This window comes from Aotus nancymaae, unplaced genomic scaffold (assembly GCF_030222135.1).
Source record: "Aotus nancymaae isolate 86718 unplaced genomic scaffold, 86718_ANA_hifiasm-v0.15.2.pri h1tg000040l, whole genome shotgun sequence".
Classification (NCBI taxonomy): Eukaryota; Metazoa; Chordata; class Mammalia; order Primates; family Aotidae; genus Aotus; species Aotus nancymaae.
In genome coordinates this window covers 448,199-470,220 of record NW_026988454.1, presented here as the reverse complement: position 1 = coordinate 470,220, position 22,022 = coordinate 448,199, and the positions used below count along the sequence as shown (strand labels likewise).

The 22,022-nt window shown below is 38.8% G+C and overlaps 1 protein-coding gene across 13 annotated transcripts in view; it reads left to right on the top strand.

Annotated features, from left to right (window-relative positions):
• Positions 1-22,022, top strand: part of AFDN (afadin, adherens junction formation factor) — a 143,523-nt gene that overhangs the window by 78,305 nt on the left and 43,196 nt on the right. For 10 of the 13 annotated variants that reach the window (XM_021670688.2, XM_064360460.1, XM_021670682.2 and 7 more), the window contains 9 exons: positions 5,592-5,710; positions 9,547-9,608; positions 9,735-9,940; positions 12,654-12,799; positions 13,136-13,230; positions 13,651-13,916; positions 15,538-15,681; positions 17,182-17,380; positions 21,132-21,235. In XM_021670688.2, the coding sequence (XP_021526363.1) occupies positions 5,592-5,710; positions 9,547-9,608; positions 9,735-9,940; positions 12,654-12,799; positions 13,136-13,230; positions 13,651-13,916; positions 15,538-15,681; positions 17,182-17,380; positions 21,132-21,235 (1,341 nt within the window). Of the gene's footprint in view, positions 1-5,591; positions 5,711-9,546; positions 9,609-9,734; positions 9,941-11,887; positions 11,909-12,653; positions 12,800-13,135; positions 13,231-13,650; positions 13,917-15,537; positions 15,682-17,181; positions 17,381-21,131; positions 21,236-22,022 lie in introns of all 13 variants that reach the window. The other 3 variants (XM_064360454.1, XM_064360452.1, XM_064360453.1) reach the window with 1 other exon arrangement.

Genomic DNA, 22,022 nt, shown 5'->3' with positions numbered 1-22,022 from the left:
GAGGATGGTACACCATCTGCAGTGCTGAAGACGATACTTCCACCTGCAGCATTGAAGGTGGTACTACCACCTACAGCATTGAAGACGGTACACCATCTGCAGTGCTGAAGACGATACTTCCACCTGCAGCATTGAAGACAGTACTACCACCTACAGCGTTGAGGACGGTACACCATCTGCAGTGCTGAAGACGATACTTCCATCTGCAGCACTGAAGACAGTACTACCACCTACAGCATTGAGGACGGTACACCATCTGCAGTGCTGAAGACGATACTTCCATCTGCAGCATTGAAGACGGTACTACCACCTACAGCGTTGAGGACGGTACACCATCTGCAGTGCTGAAGATGATACTTCCACCTGCAGCATTGAAGGCGGTACTACCACCTACAGCATTGAAGACGGTACACCATCTGCAGTGCTGAAGATGATACTTCCATCTGCAGCATTGAAGACAGTACTACCACCTACAGCGTTGAAGACGGTACACCATCTGCAGTACTGAAGACGATACTTCCACCTGCAGCATTGAAGGTGGTACTACCACCTACAGCGTTGAGGATGGTACACCATCTGCAGTGCTGAAGACGATACTTCCACCTGCAGCATTGAAGACAGTACTACCACCTACAGCGTTGAAGACGGTACACCATCTGCAGCGCTGAAGACGATACTTCCATCTGCAGCACTGAAGGTGGTACTACCACCTACAGCGTTGAAGACGGTACACCATCTGCAGCGCTGAAGAAGATACTTCCATCTGCAGCATTGAAGTCGGTACTACCACCTACAGCATCGAAGACGGTACACCATCTGCAGTGCTGAAGACGATACTTCCATCTGCAGCATTGAAGACGGTACTACCACCTACAGCATTGAAGACAGTACACCATCTGCAGTGCTGAAGACGATACTTCCACCTGCAGCATTGAAGACGGTACTACCACCTACAGCATTGAAGATGGTACACCATCTGCAGTGCTGAAGACGATACTTCCATCTGCAGCATTGAAGACGGTACTACCACCTACAGCGTTGAGGACGGTACACCGTCTGCAGTGCTGAAGACGATACTTCCACCTGCAGCATTGAAGGCGGTACTACCACCTACAGCATTGAAGACGGTACACCATCTGCAGTGCTGAAGACGATACTTCCATCTGCAGCATTGAAGACAGTACTACCACCTACAGCGTTGAAGACGGTACACCATCTGCAGCGCTGAAGAAGATACTTCCATCTGCAGCATTGAAGTCGGTACTACCACCTACAGCATTGAAGACGGTACACCATCTGCAGTGCTGAAGACGATACTTCCATCTGCAGCATTGAAGACGGTACTACCACCTACAGCGTTGAGGATGGTACACGATCGGCAGTGCTGAAGACGATACTTCCACCTGCAGCATTGAAGGCGGTACTACCACCTACAGCGTTGAGGACGGTACACCGTCTGCAGTGCTGAAGACGATACTTCCACCTGCAGCATTGAAGGCGGTACTACCACCTACAGCATTGAAGACGGTACACCATCTGCAGCGCTGAAGAAGATACTTCCATCTGCAGCATTGAAGTCGGTACTACCACCTACAGCATTGAAGACGGTACACCAACTGCAGTGCTGAAGACGATACTTCCATCTGCAGCATTGAAGACAGTACTACCACCTACAGCGTTGAGGACGGTACACCATCTGCAGTGCTGAAGACGATACTTCCATCTGCAGCATTGAAGACGGTACTACCACCTACAGCGTTGAAGACGGTACACCATCTGCAGCGCTGAAGAAGATACTTCCATCTGCAGCATTGAAGTCGGTACTACCACCTACAGCATTGAAGACGGTACACCATCTGCAGTGCTGAAGACGATACTTCCATCTGCAGCATTGAAGACGGTACTACCACCTACAGCGTTGAGGACGGTACACCATCTGCAGTGCTGAAGACGATACTTCCATCTGCAGCATTGAAGACGGTACTACCACCTACAGCGTTGAGGACGGTACACCGTCTGCAGTGCTGAAGACGATACTTCCACCTGCAGCATTGAAGGCGGTACTACCACCTACAGCATTGAAGACGGTACACCATCTGCAGTGCTGAAGACGATACTTCCATCTGCAGCATTGAAGACGCTACTACCACCTACAGCGTTGAGGACGGTACACCATCTGCAGTGCTGAAGACGATACTTCCATCTGCAGCATTGAAGACGGTACTACCACCTACAGCGTTGAGGACGGTACACCATCTGCAGTGCTGAAGACGATACTTCCATCTGCAGCATTGAAGACAGTACTACCACCTACAGCGTTGAAGACGGTACACCATCTGCAGCGCTGAAGACGATACTTCCATCTGCAGCATTGAAGGTGGTACTACCACCTACAGCGTTGAAGACGGTACACCATCTGCAGCGCTGAAGAAGATACTTCCATCTGCAGCATTGAAGTCGGTACTACCACCTACAGCATTGAAGACGGTACACCATCTGCAGTGCTGAAGACGATACTTCCATCTGCAGCATTGAAGACGGTACTACCACCTACAGCGTTGAGGACAGTACACCATCTGCAGCGCTGAAGGCGATACTTCCACCTGCAGCATTGAAGACAGTACTACCACCTACAGCGTTGAAGACGGTACACCATCTGCAGCGCTGAAGACGATACTTCCATCTGCAGCATTGAAGACAGTACTACCACCTACAGCATTGAAGACGGTACACCATCTGCAGTGCTGAAGACGATACTTCCACCTGCAGCATTGAAGACAGTACTACCACCTACAGCGTTGAAGACGGTACACCATCTGCAGCGCTGAAGACGATACTTCCATCTGCAGCATTGAAGGTGGTACTACCACCTACAGCGTTGAAGACGGTACACCATCTGCAGCGCTGAAGAAGATACTTCCATCTGCAGCATTGAAGTCGGTACTACCACCTACAGCATTGAAGACGGTACACCATCTGCAGTGCTGAAGACGATACTTCCATCTGCAGCATTGAAGACGGTACTACCACCTACAGCGTTGAGGACGGTACACCATCTGCAGTGCTGAAGACGATACTTCCACCTGCAGCATTGAAGGCGGTACTACCACCTACAGCACTGAAGACGGTACACCATCTGCAGTGCTGAAGACGATACTTCCATCTGCAGCATTGAAGACAGTACTACCACCTACAGCATTGAAGACGGTACACCATCTGCAGTGCTGAAGACGATACTTCCACCTGCAGCATTGAAGGTGGTACTACCACCTACAGCGTTGAGGATGGTACACCATCTGCAGTGCTTAAGACTATACTTCCACCTGCAGCATTGAAGACGGTACTACCACCTACAGTGTTGAGGACGGTACACCATCTGCAGCGTTGAAGGTGGTACTTCCATCAGCGGCGTTGAAGGCGGTACTTCCATCTGCGGCATTGCTCCAACAGAAACCTCTTCCCCACTCCCAGTTGGTCCTTTCGTTCTCTTGGTCTGCGTGCAGGGATTGCTCTGCCTCTCTGGCTTGGGCTGTAGCCATCAAGGGGAGGATCACACGGTCCAAGAGCAGCCTCTTCCATTCTACTCAGCTCGTCATTCTGTTCACATTTAAAAATGTAAATTAGATTCTAGTTACTACCCTGCTTTCGAAGCCTGGGGTGGCTTCTTCACCCATATATCAGTCTCCACCCTGACTTGCTCAGCCCCTTATTCCCGGAGCCTGCTTTCCTCTGTGTGTGTCTCTGCTGTTCACTCAGGCCACACAGAGCTTCCGTTCTGTGCCTGCACCTGCCTCTTTCCCATTGGAAGGCCTTTCTTGTGCTAGTGTGTGTTTTCTTGTCCTTGATTTTCACACGCTGGCCCCTTCTTGTCTCAGACCTCAGCTTAAAGCCACTTTCCTGGAGAGGTCATCCCTGAGCATCCTGTCACTGTCACAGCACCTTATTTAAGAGATTCATGCAGTCTTTATTACCATCTGATACATGCTCTGTTTGTTGGCTGTTCAGAGAATGTGAGCTCTGCAAGTTGGGCTTTGTTTCATATGTCATTCCTGTGTTTTTATTGCACTTTTCTTTAAAAATGCTTACTGTGTAGAAGACTCTTGGGAACCATCTCATGAATAATTGAATGAGCTGAAGAGACCAATTTTTGTAAAAAAAATTTAGTTTCTTTAAAAAATGTGAAGTCCACAGAGAAAACTTAGTAAATAGAGGAAAAAAGTAAAAATGAAAAACCTTCATCCACAATTTATGGTTGACCTTTGGTAGTAACATCGTGAAGGGTCCTTTTCTCAACTCTAGTGTGCCTATATGTTCATGTATACATTTTAACACAATTAGATATATTTGTCTCCACACACACCTTTCATGCTTTCTTCAGCTGTTACTTTGTGAGCATTTTTTAGTAATTAAAAATAAATGAAAACCGTTTTGTGGTATGTAAGCATATAACCATATCATAATTTCTTTATCCATTGCCCTATGACTAGTCACAAGAGTTTGTTAATAGTATTTAAGTGGTATTGCCATCCGTTGACCAGCAATTTTGTTTCTATAAATCTTATGGAAGGATTCATTGTGTGAATATATCCATATTTACAGGCACAGTTGTCTTGTCACTCTCTACTGATGAACATTTTAAATGATGTAATAAAGCATTGGTTTAATGAAGTATGATGAATAGACAACAGAATGTTAAATGGCCATTACAAGTCTGTAATATAAAAACAAGTGATATTGTAAGATATTTATAACATCTGAAAAAGTGGTTTTTTACCAAGTAGATTGTATAATCCCATTTATGGAAAGCATGAAAGACTGGAAGGGTATGTATCATACAGTAGTAATCACTAAGTGGTAAGAGAAACATGACTTTTTATTTACTACTTGTGCTCAATTTCTATAGTAAACATGTAAAACGAAACTTTTTTCTACAGTGAATTTCATTATATAAAATTTTTTTATTCTTTGATGATTTTCTTAATGTAGGTAACTCATCCTTTTATCTGCCTACAAATTCCATACAAATGGCTAGAATTGTATACTTTCTAGAAGTATTTAAATATGCTGTATTGGGTTACCATATAATACATGTTTTCCTGGGTGTTGATGAAGGACAAGAAAGAAGCCAGTTTAGGTACTGAATTCCTTAGATACTGAGCTATAATGAGTAGGATTTCTGAATCTATTCTGAAAAATGATAAACTCCAAAAGACTCTGCCTCTTCTTATTATACCTGTTTTCTTATCTCTTATCCTGATTTTAAAAGAACTTGTTGGAATCAAATTACTATTAATGTACTTTTGGAGAAATCATTGTGTAGTCTATGTACCACTTTTGCAAGCCTGTATTTTACTGCCAACTCCTAAGTCTTTGAGAATGAGAGTGGCTTTGTGTCTTACTATGCTTTAATACCAGTGTGCTTTGGGCACATCCCCGTGGACATAGTGTCCCCAGCATTGCTCTGTTATTTCCTGGTCTGCGTTCTTGCTCACCGTACTTGGCAGCCCTGTATCAGATCTGCTTGCAACACTGAGTGTCAAGCTTGGTTGGTCTGTGGTGTTCTAAAGGCATGATGCTTTCTCTCCACATAGAGCACCACTAGGCTGGACAGCGACAGAGTGTCATCTGCCTCCAGCACAGCCGAGCGGGGGATGGTGAAGCCAATGATCAGAGTAGAGCAGCAACCAGATTATCGCAGGCAAGAAAGCAGGTAGGAAATACGTCATTTTTAAATTGTGAAAGTAATGAAAATATTCCTAAAGAAGGGTTAGGATAATGATTATTGAATTGATAAAGGTTCAGCTGACATTTTTAGAATGTTAGCAATACTATATTTTAAGGGCATTTCCTTTCTGTGTTACTGCATTGAAAGAAATACTTTACCAATAATTATATTCCTTGCTTATATGCCACAGTGCTATCAGATTGAAATAGGAGGCACACTGAATTAAAATGTTGCCATTTAAAATTTGCTACTTTGTAAAAACCTAGAGAAAGGAAGTTTTTATAGGATGATTTTTATATTTAGGAAAAAATATAGTCATTTCACCTATTTCTAGAAGAAATCTTCATGTGTTTAAAAATATACAAGGTCAAAATGATTTTGAAACAGATTTTAAGAATTGTAGGTGCCGTATTATGTCTTGTGCTCTGATGTGCCTGTGTCTCCCTGTGGGGATAGATGGAGGATGAATTTTTTTTTTTCTTCTTACATTGTTCCTGCCTGATTATTCTGGGCAGAGAACCGTCTTTTGTTATTTCCTTGTTTTATGATTTTTAATATTTGTTACCTTAGTCAGAATCTTATTTCCTTGTGACCTCTAGAATTACTTAAATGTTGCAGAGTCATGTCTTAGTCTTAAATGTGACCGGTAAATAACAGATACTGACTAGTAGAAACTGCAGCATGATTTAGTGCTGAGCAGCTCTCCTCCAGAGCTCTACATGAACTCAGACAGAAATAGGGAAATACTGCATAACTTTTATGGCGTTCTCATTATCAGCAGTGAAACTGACAGCATTCTTCTTTTGGGGCTTTTCAGATGGATTTTTGAAGAGGCCATTCTGTTTCCTTCAAAGATCCAGTCAGTGAGGTAGTTAGATGAGGCAGATGACTTCCCCAGGGTCATCTATCAGTTCAGTCACAGGTGATGAATGTACAGTTCTTCAATCTCCCAACTTCCAGCAGAGGGCACTGGATATTGCAGGATTTTAATATCACTCATCACCAGTTATTAAATATGTGGACTCATAAGGGAATCCCAGGGTTTAACTTTATGTTTATATTTACTTGGTTCTAATGCAAGATTTTTGTTGGCTATGTGAATTTTATTACATGTGATAATAAATAGTTTACTTTCTGTGTTTGTACTTGTTTTGGGTGGTGCATGATGGAATAGGATGTTCAGAATGGTAAATTGGCATTGTAAGGAATGCCTCTGTATATTTATAAGGTGTGACAGAGAAGTATGAATCATAGTTCCTAGCTCATAAATATTTGAAGGAGTAAATGAACTCACATGAGGGAGTGGATTAGGATAATGCTTTTAGTATTTTCAAAATTAGTGTCAAATAAATGTAGTGTCAAAATAGTCGTATCATGGTTAATTGTATGTTAGAAATTATGTTTTACCATAACACACAATTTAAATTTTTTACAAGGTAAGATTAGTTTGCAGAGTTACTAAAGACTTTAATTATAAAATACGTTACTTTGTTGCTGTTACGACAGTGATGGAAACAGATGAGCCTTTCTGCCCCATTCTTGGTTTTTCACATAGGCAATTGTAATAAGCACTACTTAATTTAACTGATGTAGTCATGAAAAAATTTAAACGTGTTTAAAATACTAATTTTAGTGAAGAAAAAAACCCTTTTAAATGGAGGGAATGACTTTTAATTGTCACTGTTTTTTTTTTCTTTTTTCAATGACAATTTAAATTCATTTTTTACCAGATTTCTTAAAATATAATTGGTAAAGTTTATTCAGACTCACTTTATGAGATATATGACTGCCTAACTGCGATTGTAGATGTCTATAAAATGGTAATGTAAGGGAGATGTGCTGAAATAATTTAACATTTAAATTACATTGTTTATAGCAGCATTTTTTCTGAATTATTGAGTTAAATCATTAGATCATAAACTAAATAATCAACTCTGAAGCATATAAGTTGATAAAAAGAATATTGGGGATTATATTTATTGTTAGCAAAATATTTGATTATATTTTTATTATATTATTTTGTATCACTATTATATTCATTTCTCTTTATTCGTATTTTGGTGCATGGAGAAGATGACGATGGAGGGAAGAGATGAGTTTGCTGTTGAAAAAAATAGTTAATCAGTCTGTAAATTCTTATAAACCTGTAATCGTCATAAGTTACTCTTTTTTTTTTATTTTTGAAGGAAAGTTTTTTATTACCTGTGTTTTAACTTATTTAATGAGCGGACCAGCAATTCCAAATACTTAATTCTGGCAGTTCATTACCAGTTGTCTAAGGTGAACAGACACACATTGCTGCTGAAATGACTGTTGTTTAAGTCACTAATGAGTATTTCTGATTCAAATATGAGAGCTGTGTTGACTTTCTGTTTCGCCAAATAAGATTTATTTGAATAAGTATTGGTCTCAGGTTAAGTCAATATTTAACCCAGTAGAGATGTTCATCACAGTGTAAGTCATTATATTCCCCACAATTTAAATTTTAGTTAAGTTTGCAGAAAGGCAAAACACACGTTCCCTGACTTTTACTGTCAATTTAAGTTTTCTTATTTTTTCAAAGACATTTTTGAGAATTCTTCCTGATAATCTGTTAAAGTTGAAATAAAATGATAAAGATACTGTGAAATGTTAAGGAAGCTAATCACTTTACTATGTGTTTAGTTGGTTTTTGGTAAGTATTGTATATAAAATATAGCGAGTAGCAAACTTAGAATAATAAGTAAATTACTTGAAGTTCTAGTCACATGTCTAAGTGAAAGGATATTTAAGCTGAGCATTATTCATTGAGAAAAGTATAAATCTACAAAGATAAGGAAATCTAAACTGGATTTGTAACTTATTGTCTTGTACATTTTAAAGAGTCTGTACCTAGCGATGGCTTTCATAATGCTTTTTAACTGAAGTTACAACACAAGATTATATCTTACATTGTGCTGTGGTGAACACACACATATGCGCACACATAAACAAATGTATATATTCAACTGAAAGAAGAGATTCACAAAATAGCCTTCATACTTATGCCCTGCCAATGGGTGATACACACTGTTTGAAGAATATTTATATAGAGATAGAAATGAACCTAAGTTTTGAATTAATTTGATCTGAATACCTGGAAATAAATAAACATTAGCACAATGCTAGTTTTTATAAATGTTCCAAATTATAGTTTCTTCATATTTATAATTTTTGACAGTTCCTTATTTGTGTAGCATCTAGACTAAATGATGGAAGGGACCTGAAATTTATGTGACCATAAGAAGAAATGTAAGTGAGTAGAACATCTTTTTATAAGGCATGCGTCACTGTAAGCATTGGGAAATGATGATCCTAATGGCTGAAGGAGACTTACAGTGGTCAGCTTGTCTAACCCTGTGTCAGTAGAGAAAGACAAAGTCCAAGTCTTAGGAAGCTTTTCTCTTTCAGTATAAGAACTCAGTTTCAAGCTCGGCATGGTTAGTTTTTCTTTGTGTCACTTAATACTTTCTTTTCACTGTTACCTGAGCCATAGCTGTAGCAGATGCAAGACAGCCTGATCCCTGTACTAGACATGCAGTGTTCATTAATAATCCAGAATCGCGTCAGATCTGTTCTCATGGCGGAAGCATATACTTCAAGAAACTAACCTTCTTAGAGGAGTCATGATATATCACTTCCAATATGTCATATGATTAGGCTACATCTGAAAATGAGGTATTTTATTGTTTTCCATTTAAAAGATCAGTATATAGATTTAAAAAATAGTTGTAGAAATCAACACAGGTTGTCAGTGATGCCCTGTGACCTTACTTTAAGTGATGTTAGCTTTCTTCCTTTAGAACGCAGGATGCTTCTGGGCCTGAACTGATACTGCCTGCAAGCATTGAATTCAGGGAAAGTTGTAAGTAATTTCAGATTTCATTGGTAGTGAATTATTTCTTGATCCATTTTACTCCATCTGATTTTCACATTCATTTTTGTGGTGTTTTTTTTTCCTGTTTTCTTCATTTTTGAAATCTTTCCACAGCTGAAGATTCATTCTTATCTGCGATTATAAACTATACTAATAGCTCTACAGTCCACTTTAAGTTGTCCCCTACATATGTATTATATATGGCATGCCGGTATGTATTGTCCAACCAGTACAGACCTGACATCAGCCCTACAGAGCGCACGCACAAAGTCATTGCAGTCGTCAACAAGATGGTGAGCATGATGGAAGGTGTCATCCAGGTACGTTCCAGCTGGCAAGCCATGCTCATCCGGTGATCATGGTTGTAATTGTTAAACCTGTGAACTCAGTTTCTTTAAGGCTTCTGATTTGGTTCCATGTTTGACTCTAAAGATTTTTTTCTAAAATAGAAGTTATATAAATATGGGAAAATGTATACCTTAGAAATGAAAGCTTTTTTCTATTTTATTTTCCCTGTAAACTTCATAGGTGAAGGTAACTGTGTGTGCTAACATAATAATTATGAGAAATGCCCTTCAGTTTGCAGTAATAGTTGTGAGAAAGTGTTGAGACTATTGCAGGCTTTTGTAGAATTTTTCTGTAAATAATTTGTTGAGATGAAATTGGTAGAGTATCAGCCATTTTGAACTGAACAATTGAGTAGCAGCTAGTGCATTCACAATGCTGTGCAGCCACCACCTCTGTCGGTCCCAAAGCATCTCCATCACCTCACAGTGACACCCCTTCAGTAGCTCCTGCTCTTTCTCTTTTCCTCTATCCCCTGGTAACACCTTCTTAGATGTTTTAGAAATGGTTATTAAAAGGCACTTGCTCCTTTATAATGAGCCTAGACGTTGGTAGTAATTGTCTGGGCTTTTTGATAGCACATGTATACATGTAATAGACATCATAAAATACTTCTCACTTAAAATGAAATTCCATCACAAATCTGTTTTCAAGATTTCAGAAGATAAGGATATTTTGTTGATAGAATGGTTTGGCCTTTTTATGTACTTTCTGTCCCGATCTACAATTGATAAAGTTTTCATAGCAGTTTTTCATGTTTGTAGATAATTTGAAGATTTAATCTTTAAAGTTCTTCAAGAGACAGATTTTTTCAGTTTTCCTAAGTCACTTGTCAGTGTTGTTATTCAGCTTAATAGAACTCTAGTTATATAATGTTAAGTAACATAGATGGGTTGGTTGCTTTTCTCCTGGCAGGATCATTTGAGGGAAGCTAAGATTATCTTTTAGTTCCCTCAGAATTGTTTGCAAAGGCCAGAATTTTTCAAGAAATGTTTCTTTTATATTTGAGTGATTAGCATGAGTTTGATGGGGTTATGCTTCTTTTACCCAAGCTAGAAAATAGGTAAAAAACAAAGTCATTTTATTTGGATACCATTTTGTTACTCTCATATCATTATTTTATAATCAAACATGGATTTCCTTTTCAGTTGTCATTCAAAGCCATTGTCTGTCTTCTGTCGTGTTTGGACTTATAAAGCCTGTTTCAGATTGTGGGACACCTGTCATAAAACTACCCATGATAGCCTTTTGCTTATTGATATGAACTAGTCGGTGAAATTGCCATTCTCAAACAAGTCTTTTAAACTTCAGATTTAGGTTTAGTATACAATTTGAGAAATCTTAAAGTTGTGGAAAAGAACTATGGTAGTGAGTAATTTAAATTCCATTTTCAAAAAACAAAGAATTTACTCCCTTTACTATAGTTATAATGCAAGTTCTTTATACACTTTGAAATTCTCAGTTTTGTCAGCTTTTATTTTGATTGTTTCTTGGTCTCGCCTGTCTCTTCCGTTCCTATTAATTAACCTAGGGGAATGGACTTTAACCTTATTAGGTACCTTTAAGTAAGTAGTAAGCACACCATATCATTGAAAGATGTTCACAAGTCCTTCCATTGGAAATCTTAAGAGATCAGTGTGCTTGTGTGTGTTTATTGTAACATCATTTTTATTGATAAACTCTAAAAATTCAGTTTGTGATTGTGCCAGTGGTAAAACATAAAACGAATCCTTTAGGTCGTATACTTCTAAAGGTGCTTCAGAACCATAAATGAAAATGTTATTTTGAGAATAACATAACTAAATGTCGTACCTTCATGTCGTACCTTCATATTAGTGTTTTGATTTTTTTATACTATCATGATTGTTTACAAGTTTCTTTCTCTCGTTCTGCTTGATTTCCCCTCGTCTGTTTTTCTCCAGGAAGTAGACCAGGTTGACCAGGTAGGACATCTGCTGGGAGCTGATCCTAGCTGTGTTGCTTAGCCAAGTTTCTCATGCTGCTCCCATGTCAAATACAGTAATACAACAGCTGGACTGAACAGCTCATAACACTCATTCAGCAACTGAGACATGCAGTACTAAAACCCTTTTTGACTGTGCAACCTTTATCGGCATTTCATAATTTCTGCTTAATGCACTTCAGTGTGGATATGAAATGACAAAAGTTCTGTTTCTTCTCTTTATTATTTATCCTTGGTTCCTATTCTTTGGATCTCATCTGAGGTTGCCTGGCCTGCACATGTGGTCGGGAGAGGATGTGATAGATCAGTACTTGATACTGAGTTGCATGGTGTCCAAGCCAGTGACTACAAGTATCAGGGTGGCTGTGGGTAACCATGGATACATGTATGTGTACGGCACAGATTACCAGATAATGCACGGTCTACAATTTGGTGTTACATTATTTGATATCTCCATTTCTCCGCTGATTCCATCTATAAATTGTAGCTAACTGAATCCATATATCTATGTACATGAATCCTAAGAAGTAGTTGCAGTGGTTATTTACTTCCCATTGCTATGTATGCACCCAAATTATTTTGCAAGTATCTGGTATCTGTGGTAAATACCTTGGTGAAATGGGAAGGTACTGGTCTATCTTCAGCAGCTTTTCAAGAGCATTCCTTTATATTTTTATGATTTTTGTTTATTCTCTGTTGCTTATGGAAATGTGTTCTGTCTACAGAAACAGAAGAATATTGCAGGGGCACTTGCCTTCTGGATGGCAAATGCATCTGAACTTCTCAATTTCATTAAGCAAGACCGAGACCTTAGTCGAATCACATTGGATGCCCAAGATGTTTTAGCACATTTGGTTCAAATGGCATTTAAGTAAGGAACACATTTTTGAAGATGGCACTATTCTATAGATAAATAAGTCATTGTTTTCTTACTCAGGTTTCCAAACTAATTTTAAGATCTATTTACCTTGATTGAAGATGAATATCAAGAAGCATACATTTTTTGCAAAATGTATTAACTACATTTAGTTATATATTTATTATACTGAATTCAGTGAGCTATGTTTCAAGATTCCTAAGAGTAAAACTCATATTTTTTTAATGTAAAATGTTTTTTAAGAGTCCCAGATTGTTTCACATATGATAACATGTCTGACAATAGCTGTCTGTCATGCTTAGATTACTTAAATTGTTTATGTATTTTCAGATACTTGGTTCACTGTCTTCAATCAGAACTTAATAATTACATGCCAGCCTTTCTAGATGACCCTGAAGAGAACAGTCTGCAAAGACCAAAAATAGGTTAGTATGTTTTTTGGCTCTCCCTCTATCCCTCTCTTCCTTCACATTTCACATCATTTTAATGCTTAGTATAGGTAAAGGGAGGTATTTTTAAAATAAATGGGATGTCCTTTTGGGTTTAGCAGTCTTTAATAAATTTTAACTATTTGTTTTGTTTACAAATCGTTCTCATTTTGGTGTGTCATGCTGGCCATACTCTTTTAAAAGTTGCTTGAGGCGTAGTTATGATGTTATGTGTAATTAGTTAATAATTATAGGTAGTTTAAGATCATACCACTGTTCTTCTGGAATGAAGTTAGTATTTTTAAAGTGATTAAACGGCACTTAATACCATAGGTACTGTTATCTAAATTTATTGCACACTGTCATTCTTCCTGGATGACATTTTGGTCCTCTTGTCCTCTCATCCTGTCTGGGCAGATGACGTGCTGCACACGCTCACAGGAGCCATGTCCTTGCTACGACGCTGCAGAGTCAATGCAGCCCTGACCATTCAGCTCTTCTCTCAGCTCTTCCACTTTATCAATATGTGGCTGTTCAATAGATTGGTGACTGACCCAGATTCAGGGCTGTGCTCACATTACTGGGGCGCAATCATCCGTCAGCAGCTGGGCCATATTGAAGCATGGGCTGAGAAGCAGGGGCTGGAGCTGGCTGCGGACTGTCATCTGAGCAGGATTGTGCAGGTGAGTGCTGGTTGCCACTCCCTGGCTCCTGTGCTTTATGCTAAAGGTATCTGATCTCTATGATGGGCAAGAGCTTCGATGCAGCAAAACTTCAGTACCCTCTTTTTGGGGTGTTTCATGTGTACAGATAATGAAGTAGTGCTGTGTTAGTACCTGGGCAGCCATAACAAAGTATAGATTATTTCTTCCCTGTATTAATTGAATGACATAATTTTTACTCTTAAGTACTTTTGCCTGAATAAATCGAAGAAAATGATTTCTTATAGGTACATAAAAATTGAGAGTTAGAAATGATATCAAACAACCAGATTGTTCACATGATTTGTTTTCTGGATAATTTAATGTACACAAACTTTGTTTCATACACAAAGTTATTTAAAATATTGTGTGAAATTACCTTCAGTCTGTGTGTCTAAGGTATATATGAAACAAATTTTATATTTAGCCTTGGGTCCCATTCCCTAAGATGTCTCATATATGTAAATATTCCAAAATTGGAAAAACACCCATATCTGAAACACTTCTGGTCCCAAGCATTTTGGGTAAGGGATACTGAACCTGTGTCAGAAACTGAGTAGCTTAACAGTTGCTCCATATCCCTGGAGGCCAGAAGTTGAAATCAAGGTGTCAGTTGTGTTGGTTCCTTCTGGGGGCTCTGGGGAAAGGATCTGTTCCAGGCCTTCCCCCACCCCAGCGTCTGGTGGTTTGCACGCCATTGGCGTTCTTTGGCCTGTAGATGCATCATCCCAGTCTCTGCCTTTGTCCTATGGCATTTTCCTTGTTTGCCTATCTTTGTCCAAAAAACTGCATTTTATAAGAACACCAGACATTGGATCAACTAATCTTGTTTTAACTTGATTATTCCCTGTAAAGATACTAGCGCCAAAAAAGATAACATTCTGAGTTATCGGGGGTTAGCCCTGCAATATAATTTTTAGGGGAACACAGTTCAACTCATAAGTGGTAACTAGTTGACTGTAAATATCCTTAAAGGGTTTTTTATGTTGAGATCAGTAAGATGTATTTCAGAATGCTTTAAAATGGATGATAATTAACCCTTAAGAATACAAAGCAAATCATATCCCAGTGGCTTAACCAGCTCTGAGGAAATTTCTTAGGAAAAACTAGGAGGTGATGTTTTGTAATTAATGAAATGAGTCATCTGCAGCTTAAAAACCTAGGACTTTTTTTTTCAGTATTATATATAATTTTTTTTCTTGATAACTTATTTTAAAGAGAGATTTTAGTATAGAGGCTAGTCAGCTGGTTTTGAAAAGTCAGGGCAATGAAACTGTTCAAACACCAGTAATAGGTCATCTCAATGATCATGTAAATGTTTAGCTTTTGAAGACAGTTTTTAAAATGCTTTACGAACATAATCTAATTATACATACATGTCATAATAAAATTAAGAGGGATCTAAAAAGATGCCCTTTGCAAGATAATGCTTTTAGTTAAATTTAATGTATATAGTTATGTAAATGGAAGTCTGTTTCCTGAAATCATCCTGCATTTCAAAATTAAATTAGCAAGTTATAGTTTTGTGAATATTACATAGAGGATAGTATTTATGAAATAACTTTAAAATTGGGATATTTTTGTCCTTTATTCTTTTACGTAGGCAACGACTTTGCTTACCATGGATAAGTATGCACCTGATGACATTCCAAATATAAACAGCACCTGCTTTAAGTTAAATTCACTACAACTTCAAGCCTTATTACAGAACTATCACTGTGCACCTGATGAGCCTTTTATCCCAACAGTAAGTGGATGGTGACACATTGCCACACAGTGAAAAACGTGTCTGCACAGGGCAACTTGGATGAAAAAAACAAAAGGAAATCTTATTTAATTAGTTGACTTATTTATTCTCATCTTACAAGATCATTTTCATGTCTGAGTTAAGAGTTCAGTGAAAAACAGAAACTACACTCCTAAGCAGAAAGGGATTTTATTCAGGAAGTCCGGTTCTTGGGGAATCACCAGGAGGACTGGAGAGCAGGCGAGGTGGCTGCCCAGGACTGCCGCGCTCCAGCGTGTCTTGCAGCAACTGAGTGCTAGAGGGCGGCTGCCTCTGCCACAGGCCACCTCCTTACAGCCTGGCTGAGAGAGGCTTGCCATGGCAAAATCTCCCATCTCATCCAGAATGGAGTTTTGGCATGCCTGCATCTCAATAGGAGGAACAGAGGGTGAGAAGCAGTGTCTACCACTGTTAGCTGTTTGTAAAAAGAAATGCTGTAGACTTACATATGAGTCATTTATGTAAGTGGATGGATGGGTTGACCAGTATTGAGTTTATGCCAACAAGACATGCACAAAACAGCCAAAAACTGGAATCACCATATCAGAAGTACAAGATATACATAAATCATGTCATAGTCACATAAATACTACATTGTAGTGAGAAAGAATGAATCCCAATTAAAACAACTGGGATGAACAGTATGACATAATGTGAAAAGAAAGCAGCCCCATGCAAAGTATGTACAAGATGCTTCCATCTGTGTACACTTTAGGAACAGTCAAAAGTACTTTCTGGTGATAGAAGCCCGAAAACCATTTCCTTCTTTTTGAAGAAAAAGGAGGGGACAATGCTAGGGAATGGGGTGGCTACTCAAGTGACGACGTTCTCTTTCTTGAACGGAAGTGAATGTGGTGGTTGAGCTGGTGTGTTCATTTTATTGATCTGTACAGTTAGGATTTGCAAGCTTTCCTCTGTGTGGGTAATACATCAAAAGTTTTTGAATAAAAACCACCCATGAACTCGTAGTTCAGAAATAACCTCTATATATTAATATATTTCCAAATTGGCAAAAATACTATGTAGATATTTTATCCTGGTTTTTTATATTTAACACTGTGTGGGCTTTTCTCTATATCATTAAACATTCTATACAAATATAGTTATTAACAACAGAAAATTAAAGAATTGTACAAGGAAAAAAATGACTAGAAAAATTAACTTCTTGTGATTGAACAGTTTCTTTTTATTTAAAGCCACAAGTTACTGAAAATTAATAAGTAGAATCTCGGTTCATTTGTAAAATGTGTGCACCCTGCCCGTGAGTTTGCTGGCTTGAGAAAGTTGATGATGAGTATACCAGTGGGGTCTGCACTCCCTCCGGAACCCTGCATCTGTCTGTGTATGTGTGTGTGTGAGATAAGCCGTGCTGCACCAATCACACAGGCTTTGACTGGTTGTTGGTCACATGCACCAGGCAGCGAGCATCTCTTTTTAATTTAGTGTTTGTTTTCCAAACAGGATCTTATAGAAAATGTAGTGGCTGTGGCTGAAAACACTGCTGATGAGCTGGCCCGCAGCGATGGAAGGGAGGTGCAGTTGGAGGAGGATCCTGACCTGCAGCTGCCTTTTCTTTTGCCAGAAGATGGTTATTCTTGTGATGTTGTCAGAAACATTCCAAATGGTTTACAAGAATTTTTAGACCCCCTATGCCAGAGAGGTAAATATAGTCTGCATGCCTGAGTCTGAGCTACGCCCCAGTTTAAAGCGAGCATTTTCTTCATTGTCCACCTCATAGAGTAGTCCTCTTGTGTGGGAGTGCACCCTCATGCTGTCTGGAGAAATTTTCTTGGTGATGGAAGATCAGAAGTGTTGAGACAGAGAACCCTTGGGGATGTTGGGTGACCCTGTGGTGAGCATCTGCTCCGCCCACTTGGTGTCATGGTTACATTTTCTGCCTGGGCTGATAACAAGGGACCTTTTATTGTTTCTTCCTTCTTAGTATTTTATGAGCATAGTAAGTGGAATCATTAGCACTAAATTTTAAACTTTGTTGGTACCAGCATAGCAGTTGAGCAACACAAGCTTTGGAAGCAGACTGCCTGCATTCTAAACCCACCTCTGTCACCTGTAGGCTGTGCTGCCATTGTCAGGCGACCTTGGCCTCAGTTTTTTTTTCTGTGAAATGGGCATGTTGATAGTAACTGGCTAAGAGATTGTTGGGAGGACTGAATGGGTTCGTGTGAGCATGCAGAGCTCTAGCACAGAGCCATTGGGTATGAGTGCTGCCGTTGCTGCTGCTGTGGCCACCAGTGCCTGTGTGCTGGCAGGACCCAGACTCCAGCATGTCATGTGCTTTCTATGTGAAGGGCTTATGGCCCTGAAAGGTTTGAGTACAACTGATTTCCCGGATTTTATTATGTCACCTTTACTACATTTTCTTGTGATCTATACTGATTGAAAACACCACAGTTATTGCTGATGTATGAGGTTTTATATTAGACCAAATTTTAGTTTCACTCTGCCACTTTTTCATAAAGTAGAAAACAGCTCAGATGAGTAGAAAGCTAGACCCAAAGTGTAGGGGTTTGTTTAAACAAACAAAAGTAGTAACAATAAAGGTTTTATGCCCATAGGTATGTAAATCTGATGAGTGTGGTTTTTAACTTCAGTGAATGTTTCACTCCCCAAAATAAATACGTTTTTATACCTTTAAAGATCTCTTCAAAGTTTCTGATAGTTAAAAAAAAAATCATTTTACAAAGGCTGCTTCTTTAATGACGTGTGTTTCCAAAAGGTGCTCAAGGCCCAGTGCCGTCCTCAGAGAAGCAGAGAGAGAGGCCAAGGTGAGATGAGGCTGGGGTGAGGTCTTTCAGCAAAGTGTGTGTGAAGGAAAAGGGGTAGGAGCAGGAGTAGGCAGGGAGAGCCTTCAGTCTTGGTACAGATGCACCTGTGATGAGGTTGAGGAAGGAGGAGGGCTAGGTTGGCAGTGCCCTGAGAAATGGAGTGGACCTGAACTAGCCACAGAGCATTAGTTCGTGCTCTGCCACTCCCTGGGAAAAGCCTCATGCCGCACAGCGGTGGACCCAGAGGCAGCAGCACAGCTTCCAAGCAGCAAGCACTCGACCACCACAGGGCTGCTTTGAGGTATCCTTCCAGGTATGCTGCATCTCAGCGAATCAGAAACCATAGCCAGCGTTCCTTCCCAAAGGCTTCCCTCGGGCACATGTTCCTAAGGCCCTAGTCCTCAGATGATCTTCTCAAATATTGCCGTGGTATCTTAAAACCATGGTTTGTGGATGGCTGTCTCCTGCCAGGAACTCTTCCCCTATCACATGTGGGGTTAATTTAAACTGTTGAGCTTGACATCGTCTTCCAGCCTTACTTCTCTACCTTGAAATATGCACACTATATATGTTATTAACATTGAACTGTGTATTATATCTGTACTGTTACCTTTGTCAGTACTCCTGCTGTTGAACTTACTAATTTATTTTCTTAATTCTAATCAGGCGTCCATTTATCTGGAAAACCTCAGTGTCATCTTAACACCTAACATGCCTCCCCCAGGACTGATTCTTAGATACTTGCTTCTATTTTTGCACTGGTCACATTGTGTTTGAAACGTGTGCTGCTATCTGTCCTCCACGTGGAGTGAGGGTGGGCCCTGAGAGCGTGCACTTTCTGTGATCCTCAGCACCTTACATGGGCCTGCTGTGTGTTCAGTGCTCAGTAACTAGTTGTTTTTACAATTAATACCTTGCAAGTAAGCATTCAAGGTGACTACTAGCATTTTGCAAATGTGTATAGTTTGTAGTTTTACAAGCAAATGCCAGTTTTATCACACGTGCCGTAGGGCAGATCCTTGCCAAGTTGGAAATAGCTCTTAACTTAATGATAGAGTATTCTTCGTGACTTCCTCGTAATTCCTAAACAGGTAATTTTAGGACATATGTGATATTTCCATGATCTTGGCATTACCACATTATTTCATATGTGTTAGATGATTGTACATGTAGCTTAGTACATAGATACCTTTAGAAGTCTTACGAAGAATCGAGTGTTTTCTTTTGTGACATCAGTGTTTTTAATGTTTCACACTCAATTCTTTACAAGCTGATTAAAGAATTACTTTGTGCCCTCAGTATACATTCCTTTGTTGTCTTCATACAATACGGTTCTGTGAGACAAGACTGTACCACCAGCCAGGACGTATGCCTGGTCTGAGTGAAGTACATTCCTTAAGCTAATAAAGCAAAACCTCTGTTTGTTGTATGGTCCAGAGCTTGTTATGGAAATGCGGCCCTTGAAAAAAATAAGAAAATAATTTATAGTTGTTCAGATTTCAAAATCCTGATAACTTAGTGATTCCCTCAAACATGAGAAAGAGAAGCAAGTTATAGGTTATATTTTCAAGAACCTGAATTGAAATAGTGATTTAAAAAATGAGAAAGTGAAACTTAAGTAAAATTACTTTGTATACTTATTTTAACGGAATATGTTTTTGACATCTCTTTTTTTTGCCTACCTTAAATAAACTCATAATTGTCCACAGATAAGTCAGAATTTTCTCCTTGTTGAAGCACTGGAGTGGATGAGACTGTCGGCTACTGCCAGGGAAAACTCCTCTCCAGTCCAAGCTATTAGACCACTTGAGACTGTGGTGAAAAGCTGCACAGTCTGTCACACAGGACATTCTTGATGGATATTAACTGCTAATAGTGGGAAGAAGATGGCAGTAGAGAAAATTTACTAAGGATTGTTTAGGGCCTATGTGATAGGACTTAGTCAAAAACATTGCTGAGAAACAAAACAGGATTTGACTAAATGAAGAATGACATCCTTTGAATGAAAGGCTTACTTTGACAAAGCATGTCATTTGTCCCTGATGAAAATATCAGAGATACTCTTAAAAACATTATGAAATGATTCTGAAATGTATTTGTAAGAAATTTAAATTAGTATGAACTTAAAAGGAAATTTGGACAAACAGTAATGATGAGGAGTCCTAGAATTGTTGTACAAGTTACCCGATAGCTTGAATGTAAGTAGTTGAACCCAGAGTCTAATGTGCTGGCAGACACCCCATGCTCGTGTTGTTTCTGGCTCCTTTCCTCTTTTCTTTCCCTTTGCTAAGTAGATATTCTGAATGTTATTAAGGATCGCTTAGTGAAGTGGAGTAAACAGTTCTCCAAGGAAGTAAGGACAAGGCGATTTGATAATTTCTTATAGAAGTAAGAAAAAAGTTCTTTTGGAACACAGAAGAAGGGGAGGCCAATTTTACTTTACTGCTTAATGCTGAAATACTCTGGGACCAAAACAAATGGATAATTTTAAATGTCTGGTAATTCAGTTTGCAGAGGGAATAAAGGTGTAGAGTAAGAATAATCAATACTGTATGTTGGATATTAAGCAATCGGTAATTAATCTTGCTTCCCTTATTTTTACAAGATTTCTCATTTCCTCCTTAGGATTTTGCAGGTTAATTCCTCACACACGTTCACCGGGTACTTGGACAATATATTTTGAAGGTGCAGATTATGAAAGTCACCTTCTGCGTGAGAACACAGAGCTGGTAAGAATTTTGAGGGTACCATGAAGTGAAATGGATCCTTAGGACTTGAAGATTCTATACAGATTCGTTTCTTTCTTATACTGAAGACTGATGTGATAGCAGAGTTTTAAAATCACCATTAAATACCAATATTATTCAAAACTTTAAAAACCATAATTTTTATATATATATTTTTTCCTCCCAGGTCGTGTCTATTACAGATTTGTCTATGAGCAATAGTGCTTTTTAAAATAAAGAACACTTATACCCATGGTTATGCCAGTCTTAATGTTAATACCTATTTTTAAAATATATTAATATGATAACCTTAAAATATTTTCTTAAAAAAATTCTTTGACAAAAATATTTCATTCTTTTATAGTCAGTTCTGCCTTGTCTTAAATATATATCAAGCTATTTAGTAATATTTTGTATCTTTTTGTGAAAGAGTGGTAAATTCCAAAATTTCCCAGCTTCATACATGTTAAGGAGAATTCTGCTTTGCTTCATATAGACAGTTTTAAACGCAAACAGGATTTTTTTTTTTTTTTTTTGTATATTCAAAGTAATTAATTTGGCTTCCCAGCATACTTTAGGTTTTGAGCATTATATCATGGCCATCTCCAGAAATTGAATTAATTGATGATCATCTTTTATACCAAATGGATGATCACACTGAACTACTGACAAAGTGAACTTACCCCTAATACTGTTTTGTTTGTTTGTTTTTGAAGACAGAGTCTTGCTTATTTGCTCAGGCTGGCGTGCAGTGGCTCAATCTTGGCTCACTGCAGCCTCTGTCTCCTTG